At 32.9% G+C, this 27,018-nt stretch overlaps 3 protein-coding genes across 5 annotated transcripts; 1 reads left to right on the forward strand and 2 right to left on the reverse strand.

The window, feature by feature from the left end:
- Nucleotides 1-500: 500 nt before the first annotated feature.
- On the reverse strand, nt 501-14,892 carry LOC145759025 (uncharacterized). 2 transcript variants are annotated; one of them, XM_082572743.1, is made up of 21 exons: nt 14,797-14,892; nt 14,036-14,349; nt 13,518-13,855; nt 13,268-13,390; nt 13,030-13,136; nt 6,505-6,639; nt 6,346-6,411; nt 6,199-6,249; nt 5,788-5,914; nt 5,547-5,611; nt 5,375-5,473; nt 5,009-5,271; nt 4,827-4,891; nt 4,603-4,754; nt 3,183-3,258; nt 2,819-3,018; nt 2,429-2,705; nt 2,186-2,296; nt 1,816-1,980; nt 1,591-1,728; nt 501-1,433 (listed from the first exon to the last, which is right to left on the reverse strand). In XM_082572743.1, the coding sequence occupies exons 2-21, from the start codon at nt 14,304-14,306 to the stop codon at nt 1,341-1,343; spliced, it is 2,922 nt and encodes a 973-aa protein (XP_082428869.1). In that variant the 5' UTR covers nt 14,307-14,349; nt 14,797-14,892; the 3' UTR covers nt 501-1,340. The 2 variants fall into 2 exon arrangements, with proteins under 2 accessions (XP_082428869.1, XP_082428868.1); XM_082572742.1 differs by having other exon boundaries at nt 4,997-5,271.
- Nucleotides 14,893-16,104: 1,212 nt separating this feature from the next.
- LOC145760091 (WD repeat-containing protein 97-like) lies at nt 16,105-24,568 on the forward strand. Its single transcript, XM_082573958.1, has 31 exons — nt 16,105-16,254; nt 16,355-16,493; nt 16,585-16,737; nt 16,928-16,986; nt 17,046-17,103; nt 17,230-17,382; nt 17,494-17,561; nt 17,653-17,794; nt 17,873-17,949; nt 18,016-18,144; nt 18,219-18,258; nt 18,340-18,646; nt 18,730-18,850; nt 18,938-19,104; nt 19,448-19,630; nt 19,878-20,016; nt 20,127-20,384; nt 20,452-20,686; nt 20,759-20,810; nt 20,953-21,056; nt 21,174-21,377; nt 21,779-21,905; nt 21,967-22,116; nt 22,188-22,387; nt 22,475-22,675; nt 22,775-22,936; nt 23,036-23,167; nt 23,355-23,507; nt 23,698-23,820; nt 23,907-24,091; nt 24,200-24,568. The coding sequence occupies exons 1-31, from the start codon at nt 16,130-16,132 to the stop codon at nt 24,300-24,302; spliced, it is 4,449 nt and encodes a 1,482-aa protein (XP_082430084.1). The 5' UTR covers nt 16,105-16,129; the 3' UTR covers nt 24,303-24,568.
- On the reverse strand, nt 17,053-26,800 carry LOC145760092 (metallophosphoesterase 1-like). 2 transcript variants are annotated; one of them, XM_082573960.1, is made up of 9 exons: nt 26,570-26,800; nt 26,379-26,447; nt 26,054-26,290; nt 25,623-25,785; nt 25,457-25,534; nt 25,251-25,370; nt 25,033-25,173; nt 24,501-24,665; nt 17,053-17,713 (listed from the first exon to the last, which is right to left on the reverse strand). In XM_082573960.1, the coding sequence occupies exons 1-8, from the start codon at nt 26,740-26,742 to the stop codon at nt 24,504-24,506; spliced, it is 1,143 nt and encodes a 380-aa protein (XP_082430086.1). In that variant the 5' UTR covers nt 26,743-26,800; the 3' UTR covers nt 17,053-17,713; nt 24,501-24,503. The 2 variants fall into 2 exon arrangements, with proteins under 2 accessions (XP_082430086.1, XP_082430087.1); XM_082573961.1 differs by lacking the exon at nt 17,053-17,713 and adding an exon at nt 19,775-20,021.
- Between the last annotated feature and the right edge of the window lie 218 nt (nt 26,801-27,018).

The raw sequence follows: 27,018 nt of genomic DNA on the forward strand, positions 1-27,018 counted from the left end.
TTACATTTTTTTGATATACGACTTTTAAAAACAATAAAAAAGTATGGAGCCACTTGAACAGACTTTTACAACGTTTCATTATAAAAATTGTACTAAAAAACCTTACTCTACGTTTAAGTTGCTTTATATTTACCAAAATAGATACATTTTTGTAGGAATTTTTAGCCTAAAATTTTCTTAGGCTGCCATTTTCTCAAAACCCAATTTCTCGAAACGCGAAAGTCGCTAGAATGCGCACTGCTGCTCCCAGTGAGCGAAATATTTTTTTGTTATTATTTTCATTTATTTTATTTCTATGTCTGTTTTCTAATATTCATTTTTTAACCAATTAACTGTAAAAAAACTGTGGACTACATATAAACATTAGTAACCACATTTTAGTTAATAATACATTACTTAAACATTCCGATATTAGAAAAAACTCGTTTCTTATATATTAGGTATATACAAATCAAGCCAACTCAAAAGGAATCTTTCAGGAGCCACAGAAAAAGTTTTAAAGCTTTTCAAAAACTTTTATTGTACAAATGTTAAAGATCTTACAAAAACAAAAACACAGTGCAACATGCGGATTGAAATCAAGTGAAGCTTAGCTTGTACCAGTACAAATGCATAAGAAACATTTACAAAAGTCAGGACGCTTCATCTATTTTCGGCATAGAGTTAGTTTGACACTAAGTTTGCTACTGTCGAAATAAAAATCAGAAACTTGAAGAAATAGTAGGCCAATTATGCACCTAGATCTGTATGTTATACCGTCAGAAACATTTATACACATTTAAACAAAAAAAATACAAAACAATTTAAAGTTAGTAAGGGAGTTAATATAAAAAAGTAACGAATTTTGATTTGAGTTAAAATGAAATATAAAAACTATGAATAAATAAATAATTCAAAACTTCGATTTACTCTAAAAAAAAACACGTTAACAACAACAATGGAACATATTATAAATACACAATAAAAAAAATTACAAAAACAGGTAAACAGTTTCATCCGAATAAATAGATTTAAATACAGTGGATGAGTTGTTATTTTTATGATGTTTGTATGGCGTAAAAATTGCACCTTTTGCGTGAAGTTGAACAAGGGAACCAGCCCGTGCTATAGTAGCAGCGCCCTTATTAATTTATATTACAAGAAAAAAACTTATTTTTTTAAAGAACTTCGGAATATAAGCAAAAAAAATTTTGGCCCGATTTTTGTTTGGTCCCGCCAATTTAAATCCCAATTATGTAAGGTAAATGGGAATGAGCCTTTGTTATGATATAGTAATACCATAAAAATCACAGTTTCAGTCCTTAACGCAAAAAGTTGCAACAACAAAAAACACAAACTCTTTAATCCAGCTCGTCGTCTGTGGATCCCGGTTTCGGGGAATCACCTTTCTCCAGCTCGAGCTCCGTGTCATGTAGTTGCGCAAGAACGTTTCTCTGTTAGGTTAAAACAAAATTTTAACAAACAAATCAATATAAAAACACTGCTAAAGAGGCAAATATCAAGTAAGACTAGTAACCCATTTATTACCAAAGCTTTCTTAATAAAGTAAGAGTCGTGACACATTTACGTCATTTTCATTGAGCCACTTACCCAGGAACTGCCACCGTCTTGCACAAATTCTGACACATATTGTGTAGATAAGTCAACCACTCGCTCTGCCGCACTTCGGGTCGAATCCGAGCCCACAATATCGACCACAATTCGAGTCATAGTGAACATCATTACCACCTGTAGACATTCAAACTCAATATAAAAAATAATTCCAAATTTTTTATTTTTATGCTAAAATTTGTAAGATTTTCAGGGTTAACTTACAGGGAAGATTTCTGGGTGTCTTGCGGGCGAAGTTTCGACCAAACCCCGCACACTATTACAAAATCTCGAGGCAAAGTTACTGAAGGTAGTCATCGAAATATCGGCAAAGTAGGTAATGATATTGTTACGAATCGTAGTCTCAATTAGCTCTTCCCCATGCGGAACCTAATAGGAAAACAAAATTGATAAACCAATAAAAAAACGCTTTTTTAGTTTTTTTTTCATTGCCGGACCGAATAGCAAAAAATGGCTACAGGGCAACTCGAACTAGAGACCTTATCGACCGCGGTCAAGTGCCACAATAATGGATTTATATGCGATAGTAAAGCAATACTTAGCTTCCACCAATTACGTGTTTTATTTAACTTACTTCATCGATCTCTTTTCCAATCTTATCTCCTCTTTTGCACATAAAGTCAACTAAAACCTCCACCAATTTATCTTGGTCCATTGGACCACCACTGTTTCTGTTTGGTTGCGGCTAATAAATTTAAAAAAAAAGACGTCAAACATTGAAAAAAAAACAAACAAACAACATTAAAATAATTTTTACAGTTTCATTTTTACTACAATTGATTTAGAACGTATTTTTTCGTTTTGTGACGTCACTTACTGCTGATGACGTAGAAGGTGGCCCCACTGGGTAGTCCACGTCACTTCCGTGTTCACTCTGAGTCCTGTACCTCTTCGGTCGGTGTTTGATGGCGGAATTATCTTCTCCCTCTTCCTCTCGTTTGCCGTCAATTACATCTTGATCTTCCGAGGTAGGGATCACTTTTCGGGAAGGGAGGGCAATGTGGTCACCCCTGACTTGAAGATTGGGGGAGGGTCGCTTTAGTTTATGCTGGTTGTGAAGCTCAGAGGTCGTGTGGCGGCGATGAGGCGTAGGTCTGTGACGTCATAAAAAGATTACAATTAAATGTGTGATGTCATAAGCATCAAATTTAAAAATTTCAAATTATAAAAAAAAATTTAAATCAAAATTTTTTTTAAGTTTTCTTACTTTGGCATTCGGGCAGAAAATCCATCTTTTTTCTGGGAGGAGCTCGCCGATTTCTTAAGATCAGACAAGTTGTAATAAGCGTTAAGAGCTGGCTTGTCGTCGTCCTTGTGTTTTCGAAAATTGGATTTTTGAAAATGAATCTTCGGAATATTAAAGTTTTGCGAATGGGGGGTAGGCTCAGACTTTGTAGGGCGGGTGTACTGAAATATAACAAAGTAAGTTAATTGTTAAGTACAGAGTACAAAAAAGAAAAGTGTAACAAAAAACAAATTAATTTTTGAAATATATTTTTAATGATTTTAGAAAGCCCAAAACTTTATCTAAAATAATAAGTGTTTATTTGTTTAACTTAAATTTTGCTTACTCGAATAAGTCTTCCAGCTTCCTGAGATGAAAATGAAGCCTCAGGAGTAACAAGTCGACTTCCAGGCGTAGAGGAGCTGGAAAATAATAATAAATAAAATTTTTAAAAGAAATTCAAAAAATTAAAAAATTTAAAAAAATTCAACTTTTCATTAAAAGTAGATATATATTAGACAATAAAAATGATTTATACAACTCCGTACTTTATACAAAGTTAAGAACAAACTACAACTTAAACAACAAATTTACCCATGCTTTATAAACAGTCGCCATTTTCCTGCTAGCTTTCGAAATCCCATATTTACAATTTAAATTCACCAGCGTTATACATTAAGCAATACTCGGTACATAATAAACTACAATGCGCTCGGACATTCGTATTATAAAAACACTTTTTTCGGCGTGACGTCACACCCAAAAAAGTGTTTCCAACTATTTATTTTAAAACACCCGAAAAAGATTTTTTTATTCAAAAGTACCCAACAAAACAATAAAATTGCTATTAATATTACCGTTTTTCGCAATATAAAATCCCTAATTTGATTTTGAAGTTACAGAAATGCTTTTTTGAATTTTATAAATTTTTAATTGGCAACCCTGAACTTGATTTGTTTTCGTGTTAGTGAGGTAAACATTATTACGCGGGAATCGATAAATTTTACTCAGTGTGCATGACACTGGATCGATATTCGCAATTAAAGAAGGATTGTGCATAGAGAATGGAACCTTTTTTTAATTAAAAGGCAAACGAGTTCATATATATTAAACCTTTAAAGATAAAAACACTTTAAAAGTAAAAAAATGTCTAATATAATAAGGCTAAATATTGCTTTTTATGTTAAGTTTGTTTTCTGAAAAAAAATTTTAAAAAAGTACAACAAACGGGTCAGAGAGGACAAAATAAGGTCATTTTCCTATGTCTGCCAGCATATGATCTTACTACGATGACGTCGGGGGTCACGTGACTCGCGAGCGCTGGGACTTTCCCTATTTAAATATTTTCCTTCAAATCCCGATATCTCAAAAACTACTTGACCAATTTTTAAAATAATGGTATCCTCGTGCAAGTTGGAAAAATTCCAACATAATTTAAAAAGAAACTCTACGACCGAACCATCTCTTTAAGTATTATACAACAAAATCTCTGTCGATCACTTAAATATTTTTACAGATAACAAACAAAAACGATGTTACTTAAATACGATGATTTCTGTATACGACAATTACACGAAACGTCAAACGAATATGTTTATAAATAACAATTCAAACCACGACAAATGAATAATACCGTCTAATTTTCCTTCGTCTTTGTTTTTTAACAAATAAAAGTATTTATTTTAATATTCTAGTTGATATTTTAATATATAAAAAAAAATTTAAAAATTCTTTAGCGGGATTCGAACCCCAAATACCAAACTCACCGGCTTCGAATTTGTCGGTTATACTGTTGGGAGATTTTCTGCAAAATTTCGGCGATATCCTCGATCACCTTGGCGGTTTCTGGCCGGTTAAGATCGCCCAAGTCCCCGTAAGAAAACGACATCGAGCCCCGGTGTTGGTAAGGCTTTGATTTCTATTAAAATCATGAAAAAATCGATTAAAAATTTATTAAAAAAAAGGAAAATAAATAAAAAATTGAAATTACCTCGCCCAGCGTTGTTAATGAAGAATGGTAATCAAGATTTTCATCAATTTCTAAACGATTCCATTCTAAACATTTAAATAAATTATATATCAAGAAAATGATTCACTTAACTTAAAACAAGTTAAAACAAATATTTAATAATAAAAAAACGCAAAAGTCTGGATTAGAACCTGGGACTCCACCTTCTCTGAAACCAGCTTCTTGTTCAAGCGCAGTTGGTATCGACGGCAAAGAATGCGATCTAGAACTACCGCTTGCGGTGCTAGAGCTGTCTGAGGAATGACGTCGACGAAACCACGTAAGGAATTTTTTTAATTTTTTGTGTTTTTCTTTTTTGTTTAGTTCTAAAAACTGGGGTCTGGCGGGTGAGTGAGTGTGATGATGAGACTGTTTGGTTTGAGGGTGTTTTCGACTGCTGTGCTTATTGTCGGGATGAATTAAATTTCTAAAACGAAAAAAAATCAAAAAATCAATCAAAAAAATTTGTCAAAAAAATTTTTTATTTTTTTGTAATTTTTTTAAAAATTTTTTATGAAAAATTATCTTACTTTGAGGTAATATCTTCCGAGTGTCTTCTTGTCTGCTGCAAATTAACTCCAAGTCTCACAGAGGAGGGCAAACTTCCGGACTTATTTCTTTCCAAAACACTGCAACAAAATAATAAAGTTTAAAAAGAAAATAAATTACAAATGTTTTAAAAAATATTGTTTTTTTGTTTACCCGTCTTCTGATATTGCGTCAAAGTTTTGCGAAGAGGAAAGATTGGTAAAATCCTTATGCTTATTCTAAAATCAAATTTCAACAAATTAAAATCAAATTTTTTAAACTCATATTTTTACTCAAGTTTTTATAACTCAAGTTTTCACTTGAATTTTTAAACCTTAAATTTTAAATTACATTTTCATAACTTAAATTTTTACTTGAATTTTTATGACTTGTATTTTACTCAAATTTGACTTACTTTTGGTGAAGGCTTCACTTTAAGTGACAAGGAACGAAGAAGATTAGGGGTGGGCTTATTTTTAGTGGGTGACAGCCCGCGGGGTTCTGGAGAAAGAGTTCGGAGTTTGGTAGGAGAAGGAGTCCGACTACAAGAAAAAATTTAAAAGTTTAAAAAAATTACCATTTAAATAAGGATATGCACTCTTAAAACTTTCACAAAATTTTAGATAAAAAATAAAATGTAGAACAAGTAGTAACTCCGTGTTTAATCGATGAGAACCCACAGTGTTTAATCCGTTAACTTAGTCATCATTAAATATTTATAACAATCTCTTAACACAGAGGCCGTTATTTCATATTCCTTTTGGTTTAAAAACATAAATTTTTACCATTAACAGACTTTTAAATTAAAAAATTCAATTGCACTTACCTTTCACTGCTCTCCCTGGGCGACAGCCTTGAATGAGTCAGATGTTCCTCACTAAAAAAATTATAAAAATAAAGTCAGTTGACTAAATTATTATTCAAAAAAAAGAATTAAAAAAAAATTAATAAAAATCAAAAATATTTAAAGTACCTCTCATATACGTTTGAGTCGGCTACGAACTGTTGTTGCATCGACTTCTTGTACTTCATCTTCTTTCTACAAACAAGATGACGTCATTAGTACGTTACGTCATCAGTATGTGACGTAATTGTTGAGTGACGTCACGCGCCTTTAAGAAAAAATGCTTACTTGTTCGAAGGGCCACTCATCATCTTCTTCCACCGGTTCAGAAGTGGTTTCTTTTCGGTAGATGTCCTCGTGACGTCATCGTCGCCTTTTGATGACGTCACCTCGCGACTGATCGAAGACTTTCGCTGCTTAACGCTAAAGGTAAGACACATATTTCAGAACAGACTTAAATTTTTTTTATAAATTACAACTCAGTCAACTTGTATCAATTATAATTTGATGTGATAAATAAATTAAGAGTCTCGAGGCTTTTAAAGGCAGAGAGATGGTATTTGTTTCACAAAATCCACCTTTGAACATTACAAAACGTAAAAAAGATGAAATCCCGGTTCCCAAAAAGTTTTTTACGCAAACAGAACTCGAATTTTTACAAGCTGGTAAAAGGTCGCGCAGCGATTCCCCGTTTCGTGATTTACAAAAAAGAAAAACTCATTAAAATTGACACAAAAAAATATTGCAACTCGATCTTTTGTCCGGAAAGGTGTCAAAATACAGGCATCAGATTTCATATTAATAACCTGTTTACCGTAAACTCAATGGAGAAAAACGGAAACAACCGATTTCCAAGCCCTTTTCCGACCGGTTGCAACAGTGTTTATATGTACGAGAACGTGAAAGCGTTACTAGTATTACAACCTGGTCAATGTTTACCCTTTTATGTATAGCATCACGTGCTTTCAACAATGGCGCAATTTCATAACAGCTACTAATATAGCCGCCGTGGTATTGGTAAATAACATCGATAGGTAAATGGTAAGGGTGCAAATATTATTTAAAAGACCGACATTTTTTCCAAGTGTGTTGAACCCTCGAAACGAAAAACAGTTCTCCGATTTGAGAAACAAAATTTTAACTCGTGCAACGTCGAAGCATTTCCCTATGAATACTACGCAATGTTTACCAATTCGAATCATACCATTTCCTTCCATTTAGTTCGACCTCGCCTAGGTTTAGCGGAATGGTGAGTTCAACGAATAACAAGCGACTGGCACGCTTTTAAATTCGGTTGCCATGCTACCAAAAGTAACACATCGCTTTGAGCAGACGTGTATTTTTAACATTACGGTCACAACAACACAAGACAAAACATTACGAAACGTACATCAAATCTGATTGGTCACTTCTACGTGACGTCATAATTGCCGAGCGTGATACGCGAGATAGGCGATTGCAAACGCGAAAATTTTACTTTTTTTTTGTTGAAGAATAAATCTTTAGAGTGAGTGACTTTTGGCTGTACGCTGTGACGTATGTTGTTCGCTGTGACGTCATCAGAGAGCACTCGAATCTATTTAAAACACTCGAGGACAATGGAGGTAGGTTGCGCGCGAGTTAATCGGGGAGCTCCCCCAAACCGCAAAAGGCGAAGGAAAAAAACAACAAACCGTTTTGCAGAAAAAACTCTTCTGCTTTGTTAAACTTAAAGCAAAGAATTGTTTTCGGTTTAAAAAAATTGTCGCAAACTTAAAGTGAATATGGCGCAAGGGTCAGAAGTTAATTTACATAAAAAAGCACCGGAAAATTTGTTCCGTAAATTTCCGCTGGAAAAATGTCCTATTAGAAAGTTACAACTGATTCATAATCACAACACCATATTCAATGACAATACAACAATGGACGGAGGGGCTATATTTTTAAACCTCAATTGATCACAAACACCCAATTACACAACATCCGAAAATAAATTTCAGTTTACGGAAAGTGGTTCCCGATTCGTCGCGCAATTTTTTTTCAGGGATTTAATTAAAACGACAACCCCGTACGTAATAAGCTATAGTTAAAATCAATCATATTAAATTACATACTCGATGGCTTGTTAAACTCCCAACTCCCGATGACTAATTTTAGTCGAGTGTCGTTACTAAGCAATCCAATCCCATTATGACGACACAAAAGGACCCCCAGTCGACCAAAATATCAATAAAAGTAGTCTGGGAACAGCAGGTGTGTTTGTGAATCGTGTAGTAAAATTAAACTCAGTTAAGCGTCCTCGCATAAACAAAATTGTCCCTGTTCTTAACTTTATTTCCCAAAAAACGATATTAACGCTTAAGACTCCTTTATTTACGAAGGTTTTTTTGGTAAAGAGCAATGCAGTAAGTGACTCTGCAATATTTTGCAGGCCTAAAGTCAACAGAAGCACGTGAGCAGCAAAACAAACCTACGTTTCCCGCCATTGCGACAAGTCCATACTCGTTCGCTCGAGCGCTCTCTTATTCATTATGACGTCACGGTTACGATACAAAGACGGTTATTGCGCCACGAGTTCAGTGCCTTTTGATTGACAGCCACGATCGGCGATCAATAAAAATTATGGAAGCGAAATTAAATTACAATTGAACTCTTCGACAAGCCAAAACCTAAATTTATTAAAAAAAATAATAACAAAAAATTTTATTCCGTTTTCGAAGAGTTTACTGGGTTAATATTCCTTCTCGTGCAAAGAATAGAACCTCAATGACGTCATAATAACAGGGTGCCCCCGGGGAATTCCCACTCGGCCGCAGTAGTGTAACCGAGCTAAATTGCAGGCACGTGCTTTTAATTTTACTTTTTGCGGAATGAATGCCGCATTTGTTAAAAAACAAAAGGTCACGAGTTCATGAAATAACAAATGCTATATGCAAGGCTTTTCGGTGTGAAAATCGGAATTTCAAAGTGCCGTAATTTTTTTTTTTTTTTTATTTTTGAAATTTTTTTCGACAGTTTTCTTAGTGAGGTTATTGCCCCTCTACTCACTCAAAAATTGACTGTTTTTCACATATTTGTCCAAATTTTACCTAATGTTATTTAGTGGCTAATTAGTATCGAAATGTATTACGTACTTCCTATTTGCGAATTAAGTTAGTGCACAACAACAATTGCACAACTTTTGCCATACTAAAACAACAACATAATATTTGAATAGGTTATATCAAATCACATGACGAATATTTTTCTGAGATGTTATTTAAAGATATATTAAAGGCTAATTTGCCGTAAAAAAGGCGTGGTCTATCTAAATAACAGGACACCTGTTAATTGCTAATAAAGTTAGCAGGATTGCGACATTGCTAATTAACCTCTACTGGGTGTGTCGTAATTCAGGTATTCGTGAATTCGATTTAAAACTGTCAAATGTAGTCAGAGAAATTACAGGAAATGCTCTAATTGCGCAACATTTTTAAATTAACAACAAACCCTCGAAAAAAAACGATTAAATAATACAAGAAAATGGACACCAGCAGAAACAAAGCTGCCACGCGATAACGATTGAATCGTTAAAACAATCAAAAACAAAGTACAACTTTTTGTCCATTGTGCTACCGTGTAGCTTATTGTTTAATCATAAGTGGGTACGTCGGTGGGATGTATTATTGTCGGGAATAATCGCAGACGACGAGATTGGCGCAATTGCCGAGAAATTAACTTGTCTCTGCTTTGTTCCTATGGGACAAACACGATCCTGAGTCATAGTTAGTGGAGATTAAATGATATCCACGAAGTCTGTATTGTTAGTTACATATAGAAGAAGGGAGGGGGGGGGGGCACTTTTTAATATAATATTTATTGGTTTAAAAAATACGCTTTATGTTTCTTTAAATTTCCTTTTTATTAAGAAATAGTATCTACATAACTAAAAATTTTCAGTCCGTTTTTTAAGGTCTTGATTAAAAATAACGATTTTTGGACACATTATTGGCTACAACCCACCAGTGCACCTTGCATAAAAAATTTGCAAGCAAATGTTTAACGTTAACACAAGACATCGGCAATTTCATTCAACCCCTTAATTTTTTAATCATCCACCCCTTGTCGAAAGCTCCATTATCGTGGCTTACTTTTGTCCTTAACTTACCCCGTTTGTTTATAATACCAGCTGCTCAACGCCAATCCCCACACCGATTCAAACGCTCCCCTATTTAAACACACTTCGTACGAGCACGAAACGGTGTGCGAATAACTACCAATGAGTCATAGTGGACATTGCACGCAAGTGGAAATTCAGCCCTTTCCAAATCGAAAGCGAGTTAAAAAACAAACAAACGGCCACGTTAAGTTAAAGCTAGGCGCCCGATTGGAACACTTATGCTGTCGCCCCTTCTGTAACTAAACGGCGCCTCTCTTTATGTAAAGATAACTTTTTTTGATCAAAATCTAATTCCGATATTGTAATTTTGTAGCAGGAGGGCTTAAAAATCGCCAGGTGGGGTAATATTTATTAATTTCTACTATTTATAGATTAAAAGTTTACACGCAATCTTCGTGCGCAAAGATTTCTGCTAACTTGTCGCAATTACAAAAACAACAAACGACGTCACGCGCCATGGGGTTCATAAATGTTTAATTAGTGACAAATAAAATATTATTATTTTTCCAATGCTGAAAGGAAACCATATCACAGACGACAGAATACAAAAACCCCCGATTTTATTTTTTTCTACGACAAGTATCGCAAATCATAAGACTCCAATTAGTAATGTTTTTACAAGGTATTAATATCGTTTTAAGGAAAGCACCGAACTCACAGAGGAATGCTATTTAAAGCCCAAACAAAAAAACATAATTATTTATTAATTTTTTTACCCCGTTTTTTTTTGCATTTTGCAATACTCTTGCAAAGCTACAATAAAACATAAAAACAATGCCCAATATTAAGCCTATGTTGTCTGTGAAGAGCCCTTGTTGCGCACTTTATTTTGATAAGTTTAAACAGCTGTCTGTGTTGCAATTGTTCGAATATATTGTCAATATTAATTTCAACTATTGACATTCGCTTAGACGATTCGTATAGTGCAATTATCATATGAGTATTGTTATTGGAATAAGGCTTACTTATGGCTCCTAATTAAATTATATAAACTAAAATGGCCCGCCTTGTGTAAATAAGAATAAAAAATAATTTTAAATTTTTTTTGCAAAATTTAGAAGCCGAGGTAATAATTTTACCAATGACGTAACCTGGCGAAATAACCGATTTCGTGACGTCACGTCGTCAATGTTGCAACCTGAGCACGACAAAGCAGAACTAGTACCTAAGTCGCGCGCTGGCTGTTACGTCACATTGAATAGGCGTTTTCTCTTATTACGTAACAGTAAAGGTTAGAAGTACATGGTGATCGTGTTTCGTAGCACTTTGAATTGAATGAAATGTCGAACCAAGTCGTCATTCTATATCCCCGTATTAATCATCACAGACATAACAATAACACAACTTTCGAACACAAATTATATGTTAATTTACGACGAAATTTTTTTTCTATTGGGAAATTGGAAATTATGTAAAAGTTTGGAATTATACTTAATTTTGAAATATTTATATATTTTGAAATTTACATATTAGATTTTGTACAATCCCTTGTAGAAAAAAAAGTTATTATAAATTTTACGTTACGCACAGAAAGATTTATTAATTACCCACAGATATATTACCAAAACCACATATACAAAATTATATGTCAATATACATAAAACACCATGTGGTACTTCGTTGTATTTGCCAATAAAAACACGAGAGTCGGTTACTACATCTACTATCTGTGTTTACGAGAATTAAATTCGGTTAGAAAGGCGTAGTAAATAAATTTTAAACCGGGCCTTGTTTAAACCACACAAAAACGTTAAAAGAAATTTAAAAAAAAATTAAAAAATTTTGTTAAAAAAAAATTGTATCGCATTTGATATTGTTACGTGTAATGTGACATGTATTATACTGATCTTTTTCTCATCTGGTTAGTTTGTAAAGCGAAAGAGTTACGTTTTGTTTGCAAATGACGTAATTACGATGAAAAGGTATAAAATCAACAAATGACGGAACGCGTTGCTTGTCGTAATTTCAGAGGAACAAAAATAGACAATTCGGCGTTTTAAGTGGTAGTGGTATACTGTAATCTCTTTTAAATACATTGTCATCGCCTATAAGAAGTGGTTCCCCTTACATACTATACCCTTATACCCTTACATGTAAATTTAATACCAATTTCAACTACAAGTGTAACTTATGTATTATTGACTATTTGCTTTACAATGAAATAATCATTACAATATTGTACGGGGTGTATAAACTTAGCATTATGTTTGTGCAATGTTTAAATAACGTACACAACTTTAATGATGATTTACACAGATGACTCACTTTCAAGAGGGTTTAATAGTTGTTTGAATAGGTAATTAGCAAATTCTTATATGGACATTTAAACTTATATCATTATAATACCCTTGCACTATATATATATATTTAGGATTACATAGTTTTTCAGTGATGTTATTTTTTATAAGTATTTACTATTGGCCAATTGACATACCAATAATTGTTTTAATAAAGTTTTAAATGCCATTGACAAAGTCTACAATGTGAAATCACTTATTTTATTCTGTCTGGATATCTTTAGAAAATATGCATTTTAAAAAATTTATAAATTATTCAAAAAAGCCCTTATGTTTAGGTTAAAGTGTATATACATTTTCAATGTTAAGTTTAGAAAGAGTAACAGTATCTTAAATGTAAAACTGAATTTGATATCAATTTCCAACAAAATAATTTACCTTATTTTTCTTGACATCTCCGGAGTTTTTGAGGAAGATTTTGGATGAATTTCCTCTGTTACTAAAGTCCTCCTTCTATCTGAAGATGTTGTTGTTGTAGCAATCTCCTACAAAAATGTAACAAAATAATTACCATAGATTATTTAAAACTTAAAACAGTTGAAAAAACTAAATTTAATTTTTGTATACAGAAAACTTTAAAATTTACACTGAAAAATATTTGTATTTTTCTCCTTACAATTTTGTGTTTTTCCCTTTCTATTACACTGATCACGGACTTGCGAGTAACTGCTTTACTGAAACTTTTTCTTCGGAGCAATTTCTTTTCATCCATAGTTTCGTTTCCACTTTGAAACGAGTCCTGTTGACAAAAAATAGAAAATAGAAATTTATTGTGAATTGTGTTTATGTAAGCATAGATTGTCTTAGCTTTACAAAGGTAAATACACTTGGAATTTTTTTTTTAAATAAGACATATTTTTACTTACAGATGATTGAAATTTTTTATCTTCTCTCGCTTCAGAGTCCAGAAGCTTATATATCATATGATCCGGTGTAAGTTGTCCTCGATCCGAACTTCTTACATCATTTTCTGAATTACAGGCGACCGAATCCACCTGATCAGAAGCAAACTGTGAATTTTGCTTGTACACACTTGTTAGCTCCCCTAGTGATGGCCTCGACGGAAGAGCTCCCGCCGAGGAACTGGAGGCAGAGGACCTCGTGTGTTTAATTCGGTCTCTTGGAGGAAAGCTTCCCTGCTCCGGTTTGCTACTTTGTCTTTGATAGTAGGAGAGTCGGCCATTGTTTTTAAGTGTGTGGTAACCTGAATTTGCAATTCTGTTATGGATGACAATCACAAAAAATTAGATTTGAGAAACGTATTTGATGATATATACAACATTTTTACTATAGGCATTTGTAGTGGTAACATAAAGGTAACAATTCAAAAAAACGTTACTGAAATATTACAAAACTAATCAGTAAAATAGAATTCCAAACCTACCTTCCGGTTTTAAAAATTTTATGTGAGATTTTTTGTTGTGACTTAAACTGCGCTTCAAATATGATTCCACAACCTGTCTCGTTTCAAGTTGTAAGGCCACTTTTTTCATTTCAATATCTTCTTGGCTTCCATTTTCACTTCGCTCTCTTAAGGGTGTTGAAAGGGCAGAATTATGGTTATTGTTGGCATTTTGGTTGCTTCTTAGACTGCCATTTGGCACTTTATGGCGTGTGATCGAACTTCTTTGATGATTTTTATTGTTAATACTCATGGCGATATTTTTAAAAGATTTACAGTGCAAAACATATTAAAATCTGCAACAAAAAATCAAAGATAATATTGCCAGTATAAACCATACTATATCATCTTTAATTAAAATCATAAATATATATATATCTAATAATTTTTAGAAGGAAAAAGGGTTAAATTTTTTAATCCCATTTTTTTAAATCCCCCTATAGGCTAGTAACTTATTACACTTCCTTAATGACTAAATGTCAAAATTTTGCTATAGTATATGATATTTTATTTAAGGTATTTATTAGATTATCTGACAGTCTGATATACCTGTTATACAGCTTTATAATGGACAAATAATAATTTTACCAACTACACTAACTAAAATTTCAATTTTAAAAATCAGCCAACTTAGCAGTAAACATTTGACATCAATGGCTATTTCTTACTTGGTTAATATGAATAATACTTACAAAAGGTAATAAATCATTCATGTACAGATGCATAATAAAACATTTACCTACCTTGCAAAACTGATTAATTACAAACTTTGCTGACTTGTTAAACTGTTAAAACTAAAACGGTCAAGTTTGTTTACATTTGGTTTATTGACATTTGTCACAGCCAATTAAAAAATTGATCACAACTTGCTTGCGGTTACCACATTTTAAGTTGCGTCATCGGTTGCATGTAGTTACCGATTTTTATCGAGCTATGATCTGCAACAACTTTTATACTGAATTTCCCGCGCTCTGCAGCTAATCATGTATATTGATTTCTGACCATCGGGCTAAGCCACTCTCTATTTATATACGGGCAAGGTTCCTGCTTTACCATATGGCTCCCTGGCAACACCAAGGACCATAAGTACGGTGCTCGAAGTTTCCCCGTAGCCTTAGTTAGTGTATGGCCTAATGAATCATTACTTTAATTTCAACTCAAAGGGGTTCCTTAAAATAGAGCGCAGCGTTTATTAACACTGTTCGATTATTGTTTATTTCTGTTCTTTTGTTATGTCCCGAGTGTAGGTGGAGGCGTGAGCAGCGCGTGTATTCCATTGACTGTGGTGAATATTAAATCGCTTTTTGAAATTGATACCTTAAGTTTTTTGTTTAATAAAATACACTACGATATTAAATTAGGCTTGATCATAAGTCATAATTTAAATTCCCTTTCGGGGCTTGGGCAGAAAGGACTACTAAAATTTTCCGTAATACTTCCATATTCCACGGACTAAGTCTTCATACAGTAACTCACTTAAGATTTGCCGGATGTGTTTTAAAATAACTTTAAATCGATGTGAACCCATCCTGTTTTTTTGTGATTTTACAACAATTTAACAATCTTAAATAACGATCGGATAAGCGACCTTTTAAAAGACCTAGTAACCTTTGGCTACTTGCTATTTTGCAAGGAACGGAGTGTATGCAAACACGTTGTGATACAATGGAATTTTTTAGTAAAAAATGATGAAATCAAGGGGACATGTCTAGACATGTCTATTTTTTAAAACAAAAGTTAACAAATACACAAATAGCGTAAACAAATCGTCATCTTAGATTCAAACAATTTTTAATAGATTAAAACCACGTTTTATTTTAGATTAATTAAATTATTAACTGCATATAAATTATAGATAAAAATACAAAAAAAAAAAATTCTACGTAAACGCCATCTAGTTACAAAATCAGTATCCTAGCAACGGCGGTGGGTTATTTCCCTAAACTATGAACAAGTGTTCATGGTTTGTTTATGTTTAAAAAATTGTCTAAAAGTTAAAATATTAACTTTTTAGAGGAACACAAAAGTCCCTTATGGACTAGAGTAATGTATTAAGCTGTTATACTGTTAAGCAAAATGGTAGAAGTTGCTAACAGTAGAAATGAATCAATAGAAACCCCGCTATCAGCGGAGAGTCCGTTATTGCCACCCTGGAATCAAAAAACTAACAACAGAGCTAAGGAATTATGGTCATTGTTAAGGTAATATACTTTAAAAAGAAATATTAACATTCAATCTTTAATAATAAATATTTAAATATTTATGTAAACTTGCAAAAGGGACAAAATTTCTAATTTACAGATGTTCTGTGAAATTAACAACAAGTCTGGTTAAAAAAGCGGATATACAGCCAACCACTATTAGCCATGGTGTTCATTATTCAAGAAAAATAAGCCACGAGGATGTTATATCAGATGTGTTATACAATCACCTTACCCAAGTACCAAAAAAGTTTTTTTTTCTTGTAAACCAGTAATTATCATTAGCTTTAATCCACTTTGCTTTTTCTAAAAGTTTAAATACATCCGCAGGAGATTATTACAATAGATCATCAATTTGTAAGAGTATTCCACAAAGATGGTCGACGCAAGGACATTGTTGATTGTGGAGAGCAACTCACTAAAATCATCTTGTGTTCACATTCCCGACAATATGCTGCACTAACTACAAATGATGAGATAAAGGTGTTTTATTCTTAAAATCTCTATATTTATACTGTTCATAGCACCTTACCATAGCATGAGGGCAGTAAGGATCAAATTAAGGACCTTATGTAGTAAAGCCAAGTGTTCTGACCACTACAACACGCTGCCACTATAACATAATTGTTAAAGAAAAATTGTTCATTTCTGTACACTCTTTTTTTATTTTTAGTTAATGAACTTTGAATTTGAGCTCATTTCAACAGCAAAGTCACAAAACAAAATCATCTGGTAAGTATCTGATAAAAATCAATAAATTTACATAACAAATAACAATTTTATGTATTTAGTATGATGTATAATGAAAGTACATCTGAAGTTATAACTGCTGGTACTGGAAATCTAACAGTAAGATCACATTATTTTATATTTGCATAGGTTATCTAATACATAAAGTAAAGTAAAAAAAAGTAGCGTAAAATAAATTGGATAGAGTAAAAAATAGCATTGTAAAAATATAATTCTTTTAAACAGACTTGGTGTTTTCGGTATGGTAACAAATACATGATTCCGCACAAAGAAATCAAGCAAGGTTTGACTTGGTTGGATTCCTTTGACAAGTTGGCCTTGGAATTAACTCAGAGTCATTCACAACGTTGTTATGCTGTTTGTGGGACAAGTGTGGCGGTAAACAAGCTAACCTTACATAACTTTTATTAAACTAAGGTCCTAGGTGCAATTCTCAGCTCTTAAAAGTGATCTTGTGTTTTTTTTAAATGTCGCATATATATTTTTTAGGTGTTCAATCTACATCAAGGCTACTTACAAACATACAAAAAAGATTTACATGTCAGGAACATTACAAGGCAAATTACATTAAAACTTATGAGTTGCATACATAGTATTGCTTGTACATGAATTTTTGAAACACTTTCGAAAATTTCTTTTTCATTTTAGTATTCTCTTCTTCAATCCCTTGAAAAACATAGTAACAGGATCAAGAGATGGATCGATCAAACTGTGGGACGAAAATTTTGGGATTAGATTAGTTTTTGTTGGACACCACGGCCCTATATCATCTTTAAAACTTTACCCACAGGTGGAAATACAAATGCTATTTCACAAATATTAATATCTATAGCTTTAAACTGTATTTAAATGTATATGATATATTAAGGGCCCTTATATAATGTCATCATCTCATGATTGTAGTATAAGAGTGTGGAGTATGGAAACATGTGATGAAGTGGATTTGTAAGTATAGTAGTTCTATTCTTATTGACCATTTCTTATTTATAAATAATCCATTTTCTGCATTAGAATTAAGGTTGAAGAACCGGTTCTTGGTATAGGCACATCTCCAGGTGAATCCTCTTTATTTTCATACTCAAATTTTACTGTTGATCTCTGGACGCTGACTCATACTCACCAGATTTTCACAACTGTTGGGTAACTAAAGTTTGTGCAAGTGATGTATTGTATAGCCTATATAAATCTTATTTAAACTGATTTTTGTGTTTTAGAAATACTGTAATGAACATGAAATCGACATTCTATCCTAAGGTTTGTTTTAAAATTTAACCAAACAGATGACTAATAATAAAAACCATAATTTTTTTGACTCAATGTTAATATATTCTTTAGATGGCAGACAGAGTGATGTCCTTAAGCGAGGACGGCACAATTCGGTTACTATCACCCATTAACGGCACAGTCCTTACAACTTTACTACCCCCAAAACTTGGTCCAATTATTCAACAAAGCGATAACGATACTGAGAGTAAGAGTGGTGACCCTATAAACCCTACCACACCAACTAAGGTGTTGTTGGATGCAGTTTATTGCCTTCCACATGAGTTTTTATTTGCCGCTTATGCTGATGGGAGTTTGGTAAAGGCAAGTTCTTTGTCAAACCCAATGAGTATCAAAGAAAAATGGAAATATGAAGAAGGTAAATTAAAAAACTGTTGTTTTTAACTTGGTGACAATATTAGTTACCAAACTTTTTTGCTAAAATCTTCTGTATTTATTCAGGTTGTGAAATCAACTGTTTATGCCTTTATGAATATGTTTTAAACATAACAAAGTTAAAAAAGAACTGGCTGAACCGCAAGGCAAGAATCATCAAAAGAAAAAGAAAAACAAAAAACCCAAAGTAAAACACATAAATTAACAAACTAATAACACCACATCTTATCACAAATTGAAAGTCTATTTTAATATTTTTCTTTTTTAAATTTAGATATGGAAATAAGACCTTATTATTAGTGGGTCGGAGGGACGGTTACATTGCCAACATTGACATTGAAACTGGAGAGATTATTTACAAAACTGAAGCTCATGGAGCTAAGGGAGTAATAGGAATCATAGCAAATGTTAGAAATGATCAAGTGGTAACAGCAGGCCAAGGTAAAAGAAAATGGTTTTAACAATGCAGTAATTAAATGAAAAAATTGGATCACTTGTACTTAACGGCTCTTAAAAAATCTTGACCATAATGTACGAGAAAGAATTAGCTAGGACCGTTAAATACGAAAGAGAATCAGCGAAGACCGTAAAATATGAAAAAGTGAATTAGCTAGGCAAGTATAGGACAAAAAAATTAGGTGGAACCATAAAGTGCAAGAGAGAATTAGCTAGGACCACAAAGTACAAGAGTTTTTCTGAGAACCGTAAAGTACAAGTGATTCAAAAAATGTAAGGGTGAAAAATTAAAACAAAATATGCGACCAAATATTTTTTCTATATGTAGACAATGTTGTAAAAGTTTGGAAAATGTTCCCAAACACCTGGGAGTCTTTAAGTTTGATGATGTCATTTTATTGTGCACACACGCCCCGACATATGTCAATATCTGGAACTAAACTCGCCGTTGCCTTCCAACAGTTTGCATCAGCCACTTACACTATTGTGATGTACGATTTACATACCAAAGGTAAAAGTTAAGCAAATTCTTTATTAGGATAAAAAACACCAAGCATAGCATTTGTTTACTGAATAGGCAATCTCTATAATAGTATAATAAAATTTGGTTTAAAATTTGTAAAACACTAAGCTTAGCCTAGCATTGTTTCCTAAATAACACAACTATTATCGCAAGCAATACCTAATAAAAATATAATAAGCACAAGTTTAAAAAGGGTTTCCATAATTTTAAAATACGGACAAATTGATTTTTTCAGAGCGTTCTGATCACAGCCCAAAGCAAGATCACACAGATGAGTTATGTGGTCTGACTTGTTGTCATCGACTTAAACTTTTTGCTTCTGCCAGTATTGACGGAACAGTGAAAATATGGAATTATGATAACGAACTTGTCAGGTGAGCTGCAAAAATGAACAACTCTTTAACTAGAATAATAAACTGCAAGGAAAATTGTTAATATTTTAACTAAGTTTACACAAGAATTAACCACAACTTTTTTCTTGCAGAATTATTAAGTTGAACGATATTCCGAAGAGCATTACTTTCTGCAACGAAAGAGGGAATATTTTAATTGGGTTAGGGCGTAATATTCACCATATTGACCATACCAGTTATTTGCCTAAAATGTATATATTTAAAATGGTGTGTATGGATTTTCCTGAACCAATTAAAGAAGAAGCTATCCCACTGAATAAACTGTTAACAACTGATCTTAAAAAGGAGGAATTGAGAAAGATAACATTTGCAAAGTCATCTTTTATGAGGTAAGCCCAAACCAATTTAACTTGAAAATATTTTTATAAAAAAAAGTTATAAAAAATGTTTTTTTAGAATGGATTACACTTGGGACCCTATGAGTCTAAAGGAACAAGAGATGATGTCCTCAGAGGAAAGAGGAAGAGCAGGGGAGTATGCTCTTCTCTCAGCTCGTGACCATGAGTTGGAGAGGATCAGGGATGGTGCTCTGAGACCCAAAAGAGCAAACAGGAAGACAAGTAAAAGAACAGAATCAATCGCGTTCAAGAAATACATGGCTCTGTTTTGGGACAGGCCTAAAAAACTGACAGTAAGTAAATCAATATTATATATCATACAATAAATTGAGGATAAAATCAAATGTTAAAAAATATTGTAACAGATTGAAGACGAAGATGACTTTGATCCTGATCCTGCTCCAGAAAGAGATCCAAGTAAAACAATTTATCAATTTTGAAATATTATTTGAACTATATATACCTATATAACTATTTAACATACTTTTTGATAAAATCGTTAGGTACTTGTATAAAATGACTTCGAATGTTACTACAACCTAATTGGGTTTTAATTTAGCACCGATGAGCTGGGAACCTGAGCGAAAGATCGGGTTTTTTCCACCTATTGATGCAGCAAAACCAATTAAAGATATGTTGGAGAGTGGATTGGAAAAAGACAAGGTAAGCAGGCTCCAGAATTTGTTTTAATTTCCTTTTTACTTTGTTTATTATTTTGTGTGATCTTTATTCTAAACTGTAAAAAGATTAAGGAAAAAATAAATCTTCAAACTTTTTCAGCATCTTCACGAATCTGGTCCTGAGTACAGTCCTCGTCAAAAATACATCATCAATCCTTGCGGCTTTATCCCCAACTCGATTCTCATCAAGTTACTCTGGCCTCAAGATGAAGTAAAGAAGTTGGCCGAGGATGCTTGGAAACCTCCGACATTGTCAGAGGAGCAACTTCAGATGATACAGAGCATGGAGAGTATGAAGAAGCAGGTAAGCTTAATAAGTTAAATGGTGTCCAAAATCTGTAATTCTTTTAACCATCACATTCAAGTCCTTTTCAAAGGCAGACACGATTCTATATCATCATATTACCAAATTTGTTTTATAAATCCAACTAGTTAGATAGAAATAAGATAAGTGGTAAGGAGTTAAAAGACAGTCTTTAAAGTATAATCCCTACACTTTAGTACCAGGAAATTTAATCAGCATTACAGTATTTTAAAAAAAGAAAAAGTTTATGCACAGTTATGTATTGGATCTGTTTTAATTTCCACAGGAAACATACAGCTCAGTTCAGCCCATGGTGTCCCAGGTTAGTGTTCAAAGCAAAATAAATTTTAAGCATAATGATGTAGAAAATTTTTAAGTGGATAAATGACTTTTTAATATAGGGAGTTGTGTCGCCGATCCAGGGCACAGAAGAAGACGAGGACAACATCTACATGATGGATTCTGAGATGTCATCAGTTGAGGAGGAGCTACAATATGAAGATGAAGACACAGTTATTGATCCTTCAGGTATGAAATGCCCAATAAGGATTTAAAATAAAAATATTTAAATTAAATCTTTTATTTTTAGCTGGTCCTCCGAAGAAAGTGCCCAAACCAAAAATGAAGATTGACAAAAAACCCTCAGCCTTGATGCTGAAGATGCAGGGAGCCATGAAAACCCCTACCCCGCCTCCCAAAGACCCGACTCCTCCTCCAACACCCCCTCCTCCAATAATAGGTAAAAAAAAGTCCTGAATTTGCATCATTTTTTCGTTATTTTAAAATAATTAAATTTTTAATTTTTTTAAGCTCCAAAAGTTGTCAAACAAACCAAGCCGACAAAACCAATCGTCAAGTTTGTGTCACGACCCCCACCCCCGAAAGATCCAACCCCACCTCCCAAGACACCTTTACCACCCACACCTCCGCCCCCGACACCCCCACCAAATTTCCTGACCCAGTTTGAGGACCTACCATGGTTCACTCGACAAAAGGATTACATTTTCCAGGTGGGAGGAGATTTTTCGCAATTTCAAGAAATTAAAAAATATTTAAAATTTAATTCAAAATTTATTTGATTTCTATTTTGTTCACAGAGATTAACAAAACCTTACACAGCGGCTCAGTTTTTTAAAGTCATCTGCGACGTTCTCGGTATCTCAATAGATTGGGAGCATAGATGCGGAATTGTGGATGCTCTGTTGTTGTTATGGCAACAGGAGGACATCAAAGACACCAGAAATGTTACATCAGCACTTGGCTTTATTTTTAACTCTTCTGTACCTCCGAGTTCAAAGGTAAAATAAAAACAGACTATAAAAAAGAGTATTCCAAAAAAAAAATTAACTCAGGGTCAAATTAGTGCAACTTCTTTACCCCTTTGTTTGTTTTACAAGGACTCTGGTCAAGCCACTTACTTGAGATCTGCACTTAAACTGAACCAAGCTGTAGCCGGTAATTCTGAGGAATTTATTGTTGAACTTTTAACCGAGTATTTGGAAGGGGATCCGCATCATAAAACTTACATCAGAAGCGTTTTGCTTGAGCAGGGTTTAAAGGTAAGTTTACAGTATATTCATATTACAAAAAGTAGGGCAAGTGATAAAAATGTAAATACTTAAAGTATAAGTGTAATAAATGGTTTTGTAATATCATAGGATCCCCACCTTTATCTGGCTAAAGAGTTGGAGTCCTGGGAGATATGGAACTTGGACGAAACACGGCCTCTCAAACAACAACTTAAGGAAATGGTCAGAAGGTGGTACAGTGACTGGAATATGAGATTCAAGGTAAAATCCTGTGTACACCATTGTTGTGTAGAAACTCTAGTCCTCAACTTTAATTCATAGTTTTAGTCTAAGTGCCTCACACAGATTAGTCAGTGCTATAGGAGTATTTTCATCCAGTTAAAAAAGTGTAACACAGTACAGAATGGGTTAAACTAAGTAACAGTAACAAAACCAACTTTTTTTACAGAATCATCTGGAACAAACCATGAACCAATTAAGGAAAGGAGATCTGAGTGGAAAAATAAGAAGATCCGGTCAGAGTAAAACATCACAGGGACAAAGAGCTCAACTTACTGTTCAGGCATCAGATGTTTCCCTGAAAAATGTAACAATCATGGAGGTAATTGTATGTCCAATTAATAGGCCTACAAAATAAATAATACTGCCATTTGTGGTGCATGAATTATCGCTGGTAAATCTTACTAGAAAGTTGCTACCATATTTCGACATTCAAAATCCCGACTTTAGGGCAGGCTATTGACTGGTAAAACTGTGGTTCTTGTTTTTTATTAGATTTCGTATTTTGTTAGGTGGTCAACTACTTCTGTGAAATAATGTTGGAGGAAGAGTTAGAAAGAGTAAGACAAGCAAATATTAAGCCAGAACCGACTAAAAACACGGTCCTTGTTCTTCCCAAACTTAAAGGAAAACAAGTAAGAATAAATAAGTTGTAAAATCTAAACTTTTTTTGACGTTTAATTTTTTTTTGGATTTTTTAATTTTTTTTGATTTTTTTCAGGCAATTGTTCGACTTGGTGAGATGCATACTGCTTTACGAGTCCGCCAGCGCTCGGAGCTTGCCACCGAGTACAAACTAAATCCTCTTCAAAGACCTTACCCTGACCTGGTTGCAGCGTTTACCAACAAATTAAGTTTGCCGACAACTCAAATTCACATGAACCCATTTCCAAGTGAAATTGATAGGTAAGTTATTACCTCAGAAAAATACATATCAAGATATGTTTTTTTTCAATTTAACACAACAGCAACTTATAATAAAGAATTGTAAATATTAAAGTTTTTTGTTTTTAGGTTTGACGATATATCAGGGGACTATGAACCTATTCTTCTAACCCTTCGTTGTCCGGCACAAAAATATTTTATACCAGAAAAATCTTATGTTCACATGGCTTAAGCGATTTTTATTTCAACCTATTCCGTGTTATACCAAAAATAAAGTTTAGTGTTTATACCCTTCTGCACTTATGTAGCACTGTTAGTATGCTTGATACAAATTTTAATGTGTTTACATTTATATATGATATAGTCTAGTATTGACAATCGACCTATTTGCTATGATAAACTTTTTGAATACCAAAAAAATTTAACTTACGTTTCACAATATTTTCTCGTTCAGTCCTCTTCTTGACTGATGTTTATAATAAATTTGCACAAGGATGATGGTAAACAAAGGAATAAGTGCGTATATTAGAAAGACAGTTGTTTCTTTTGGCAGAAAACATTTGAAAAGTGCGTAGTCATCAGCAGAAACAGTAACCTACAAATTTCAAATTAATATCTATTATTTACATCAATGCTAATTTAAAATACTTTATAATTTTTTGTCCTCAATGTGGAAAGATCAACTTCATGATGTAAACATAGAGTAACATTAGTTACTATGCCCCAGTCTCGAGTTGCCTTTAGCAGTTTGGAATATTATAAATTTTAATTGCCTGTCAATTATAAACTTCTGATTAAGTGTTGGCTAAACAGAAATTTATACCACTTTATTGCGCCTTACTTAAGGGCACAACAGAAAGAGATCAGTGGGGATTGAACCCAGGACCTTATCTAGTTAAGCCAAGTGTTCTGACTACTACATCACGTTGCTGGTCTTTAATAATCTTTGAACACAAACTTACCAAATAAAAACTGGGATCATTTCTATTCCTCCAGTTAAAAGATGGAACAGAAACTTCTAACAAATTGTTCTTGTGAAAATAATGACAGCCATAGTGAGTGTGCCCGCTTATAACCAAGCGAGGCTCTAAAGAATCCAGAATCTATAAAAAAAACAAATCAATATAAAAAACTCAACTTTTCTTTTTTTGTTGATTTAAAATCAAAAATATTTTATTACCTGGTTAGAGGATTCTTCACTTACGCAATCCTTTTTCTCAATAAAATTTTTGAGTTTATTCTTTGGAACAGAATCTATTTCATGGCATAAACTATCAGACTCTCGATACAATGGAAAGTGCTGAATATATATTTGAATTAAAACCAAATTAACAATATTATAATATGTATTAAATAGTTTTGGTATTGTAAACACATTACACATACCTGAAGTATTATTGGTTGACTAGATTCAATATAATCAAAGCTGCCCATAAGTGAACATTCATTTGATCCTTGCATACTCTTTAACAATGCATTAAAACTTAAATCATTATCACAATAAATAAAAATTACCAAGTTTTATAATTGACAGGAGGGTTGATTAGCATACCTTTGAACATTTTAGAATTTGTGAAATGTTTGTTAATTGTTGCTGAGCCTCGGAACACATTTTACAGCCGTCATTATGAAATGCCATTGAGTTTAACAAAACAAATGAAATGCCTTTAATGTTAATTAAGTTGACATGCTTTGTGTTGTATTCCTTGTAGAATCTGAACAATAATAAACTAAATTTAATGACCAGTAATTGGACTTCTGGCCTAGTAATAATTTATTTAAAGTTTTAGATTATTTAAATAATCGATTTTAATTGTCTTAATATGGTCGCAACTCTTAACTAATATATGCCAGTGATAATTTACCTGCGCACCACCAATGGCAGTTTTGTTTATTTTGTAGCCCTGTAAATTAAATTTACAAATATTTCGTCCACTAAACTCCATTATATAAATATTTTTTAATTTAGAAGCATTTTTGAACCTTGAAATTTTGTTTGGTGTAACACTGTTATGGAACCCAATGTCATGATTCCCAACTAATGTATAAAGTGGAGTATTGCCAGGTGTTTTAAAGATCCTTTTTGCACCTTCGACATAAGTTTTCCACTCTTTGTCGTCGGCCCATTTTCCTTCATCGAATAAATCTCCGAGAATAAATACAACATCAGGGGCAAGTAATGTTAATGAAGTTTGATAGGATCGATATATCTGCCACTCTCTGTGAACATATATAGCTTAAAATTGATTTTAGATTCAATTAATTGTTTTTTCAATTTTTGGTGACTTTTTAAAAATTATTAAACTACCGTCTTAGTTTATCAAACCAATGACCTTCCCTTTGGCCTAGAAGGTGGGGATCTGATAATATAAGAAGTCTGTAAAAAATACATATACAGTTTTAAATTTGGGTTTATAGATATATATTATATTTACACAACAATTGACTATCTTGTATTATGCTATCTTAAATTAAACATATAGCATGTGGTATGCATACCTTAAGGTTGTATCTTGTAGTGAGTTATCATTTTTCTTCTTGAGCTTGGGCCAATTGCAATGCCAAATTGTAAAATAGTAAATTAAAAATTCATTGAAAATCAAAGCAGAAAAACAAACGCTAATTGCAATTTTTAGCACAAATTTTGATACCCTCAGCTTGCGCAATATCATGTTATATGTTTCTTATTAAAAACACGTGTAAAATAAATAATAAAACTTTTTTTAAAGCCTAAAACAAAATCTGTAAAATATTTAAAATGTAAAAACATGGTTGTGGGGAGAATCCCTTTTCGTAATGTTAATTCAAGCTTTCGCAAAAATATATCAATAATTTTTTTATTATTTATTTAATTAAAATGTTTGCCAAAACATATAAATAACAATATTGTTTTACTGTAATAACTATTTAATTTTTACTTGTACTTAAAGCAATTTTAAGAACAAAAT

This window comes from Corella eumyota, chromosome 7, assembly GCF_963082875.1.
Source record: "Corella eumyota chromosome 7, kaCorEumy4.1, whole genome shotgun sequence".
NCBI classification, from domain to species: Eukaryota; Metazoa; Chordata; class Ascidiacea; order Phlebobranchia; family Corellidae; genus Corella; species Corella eumyota.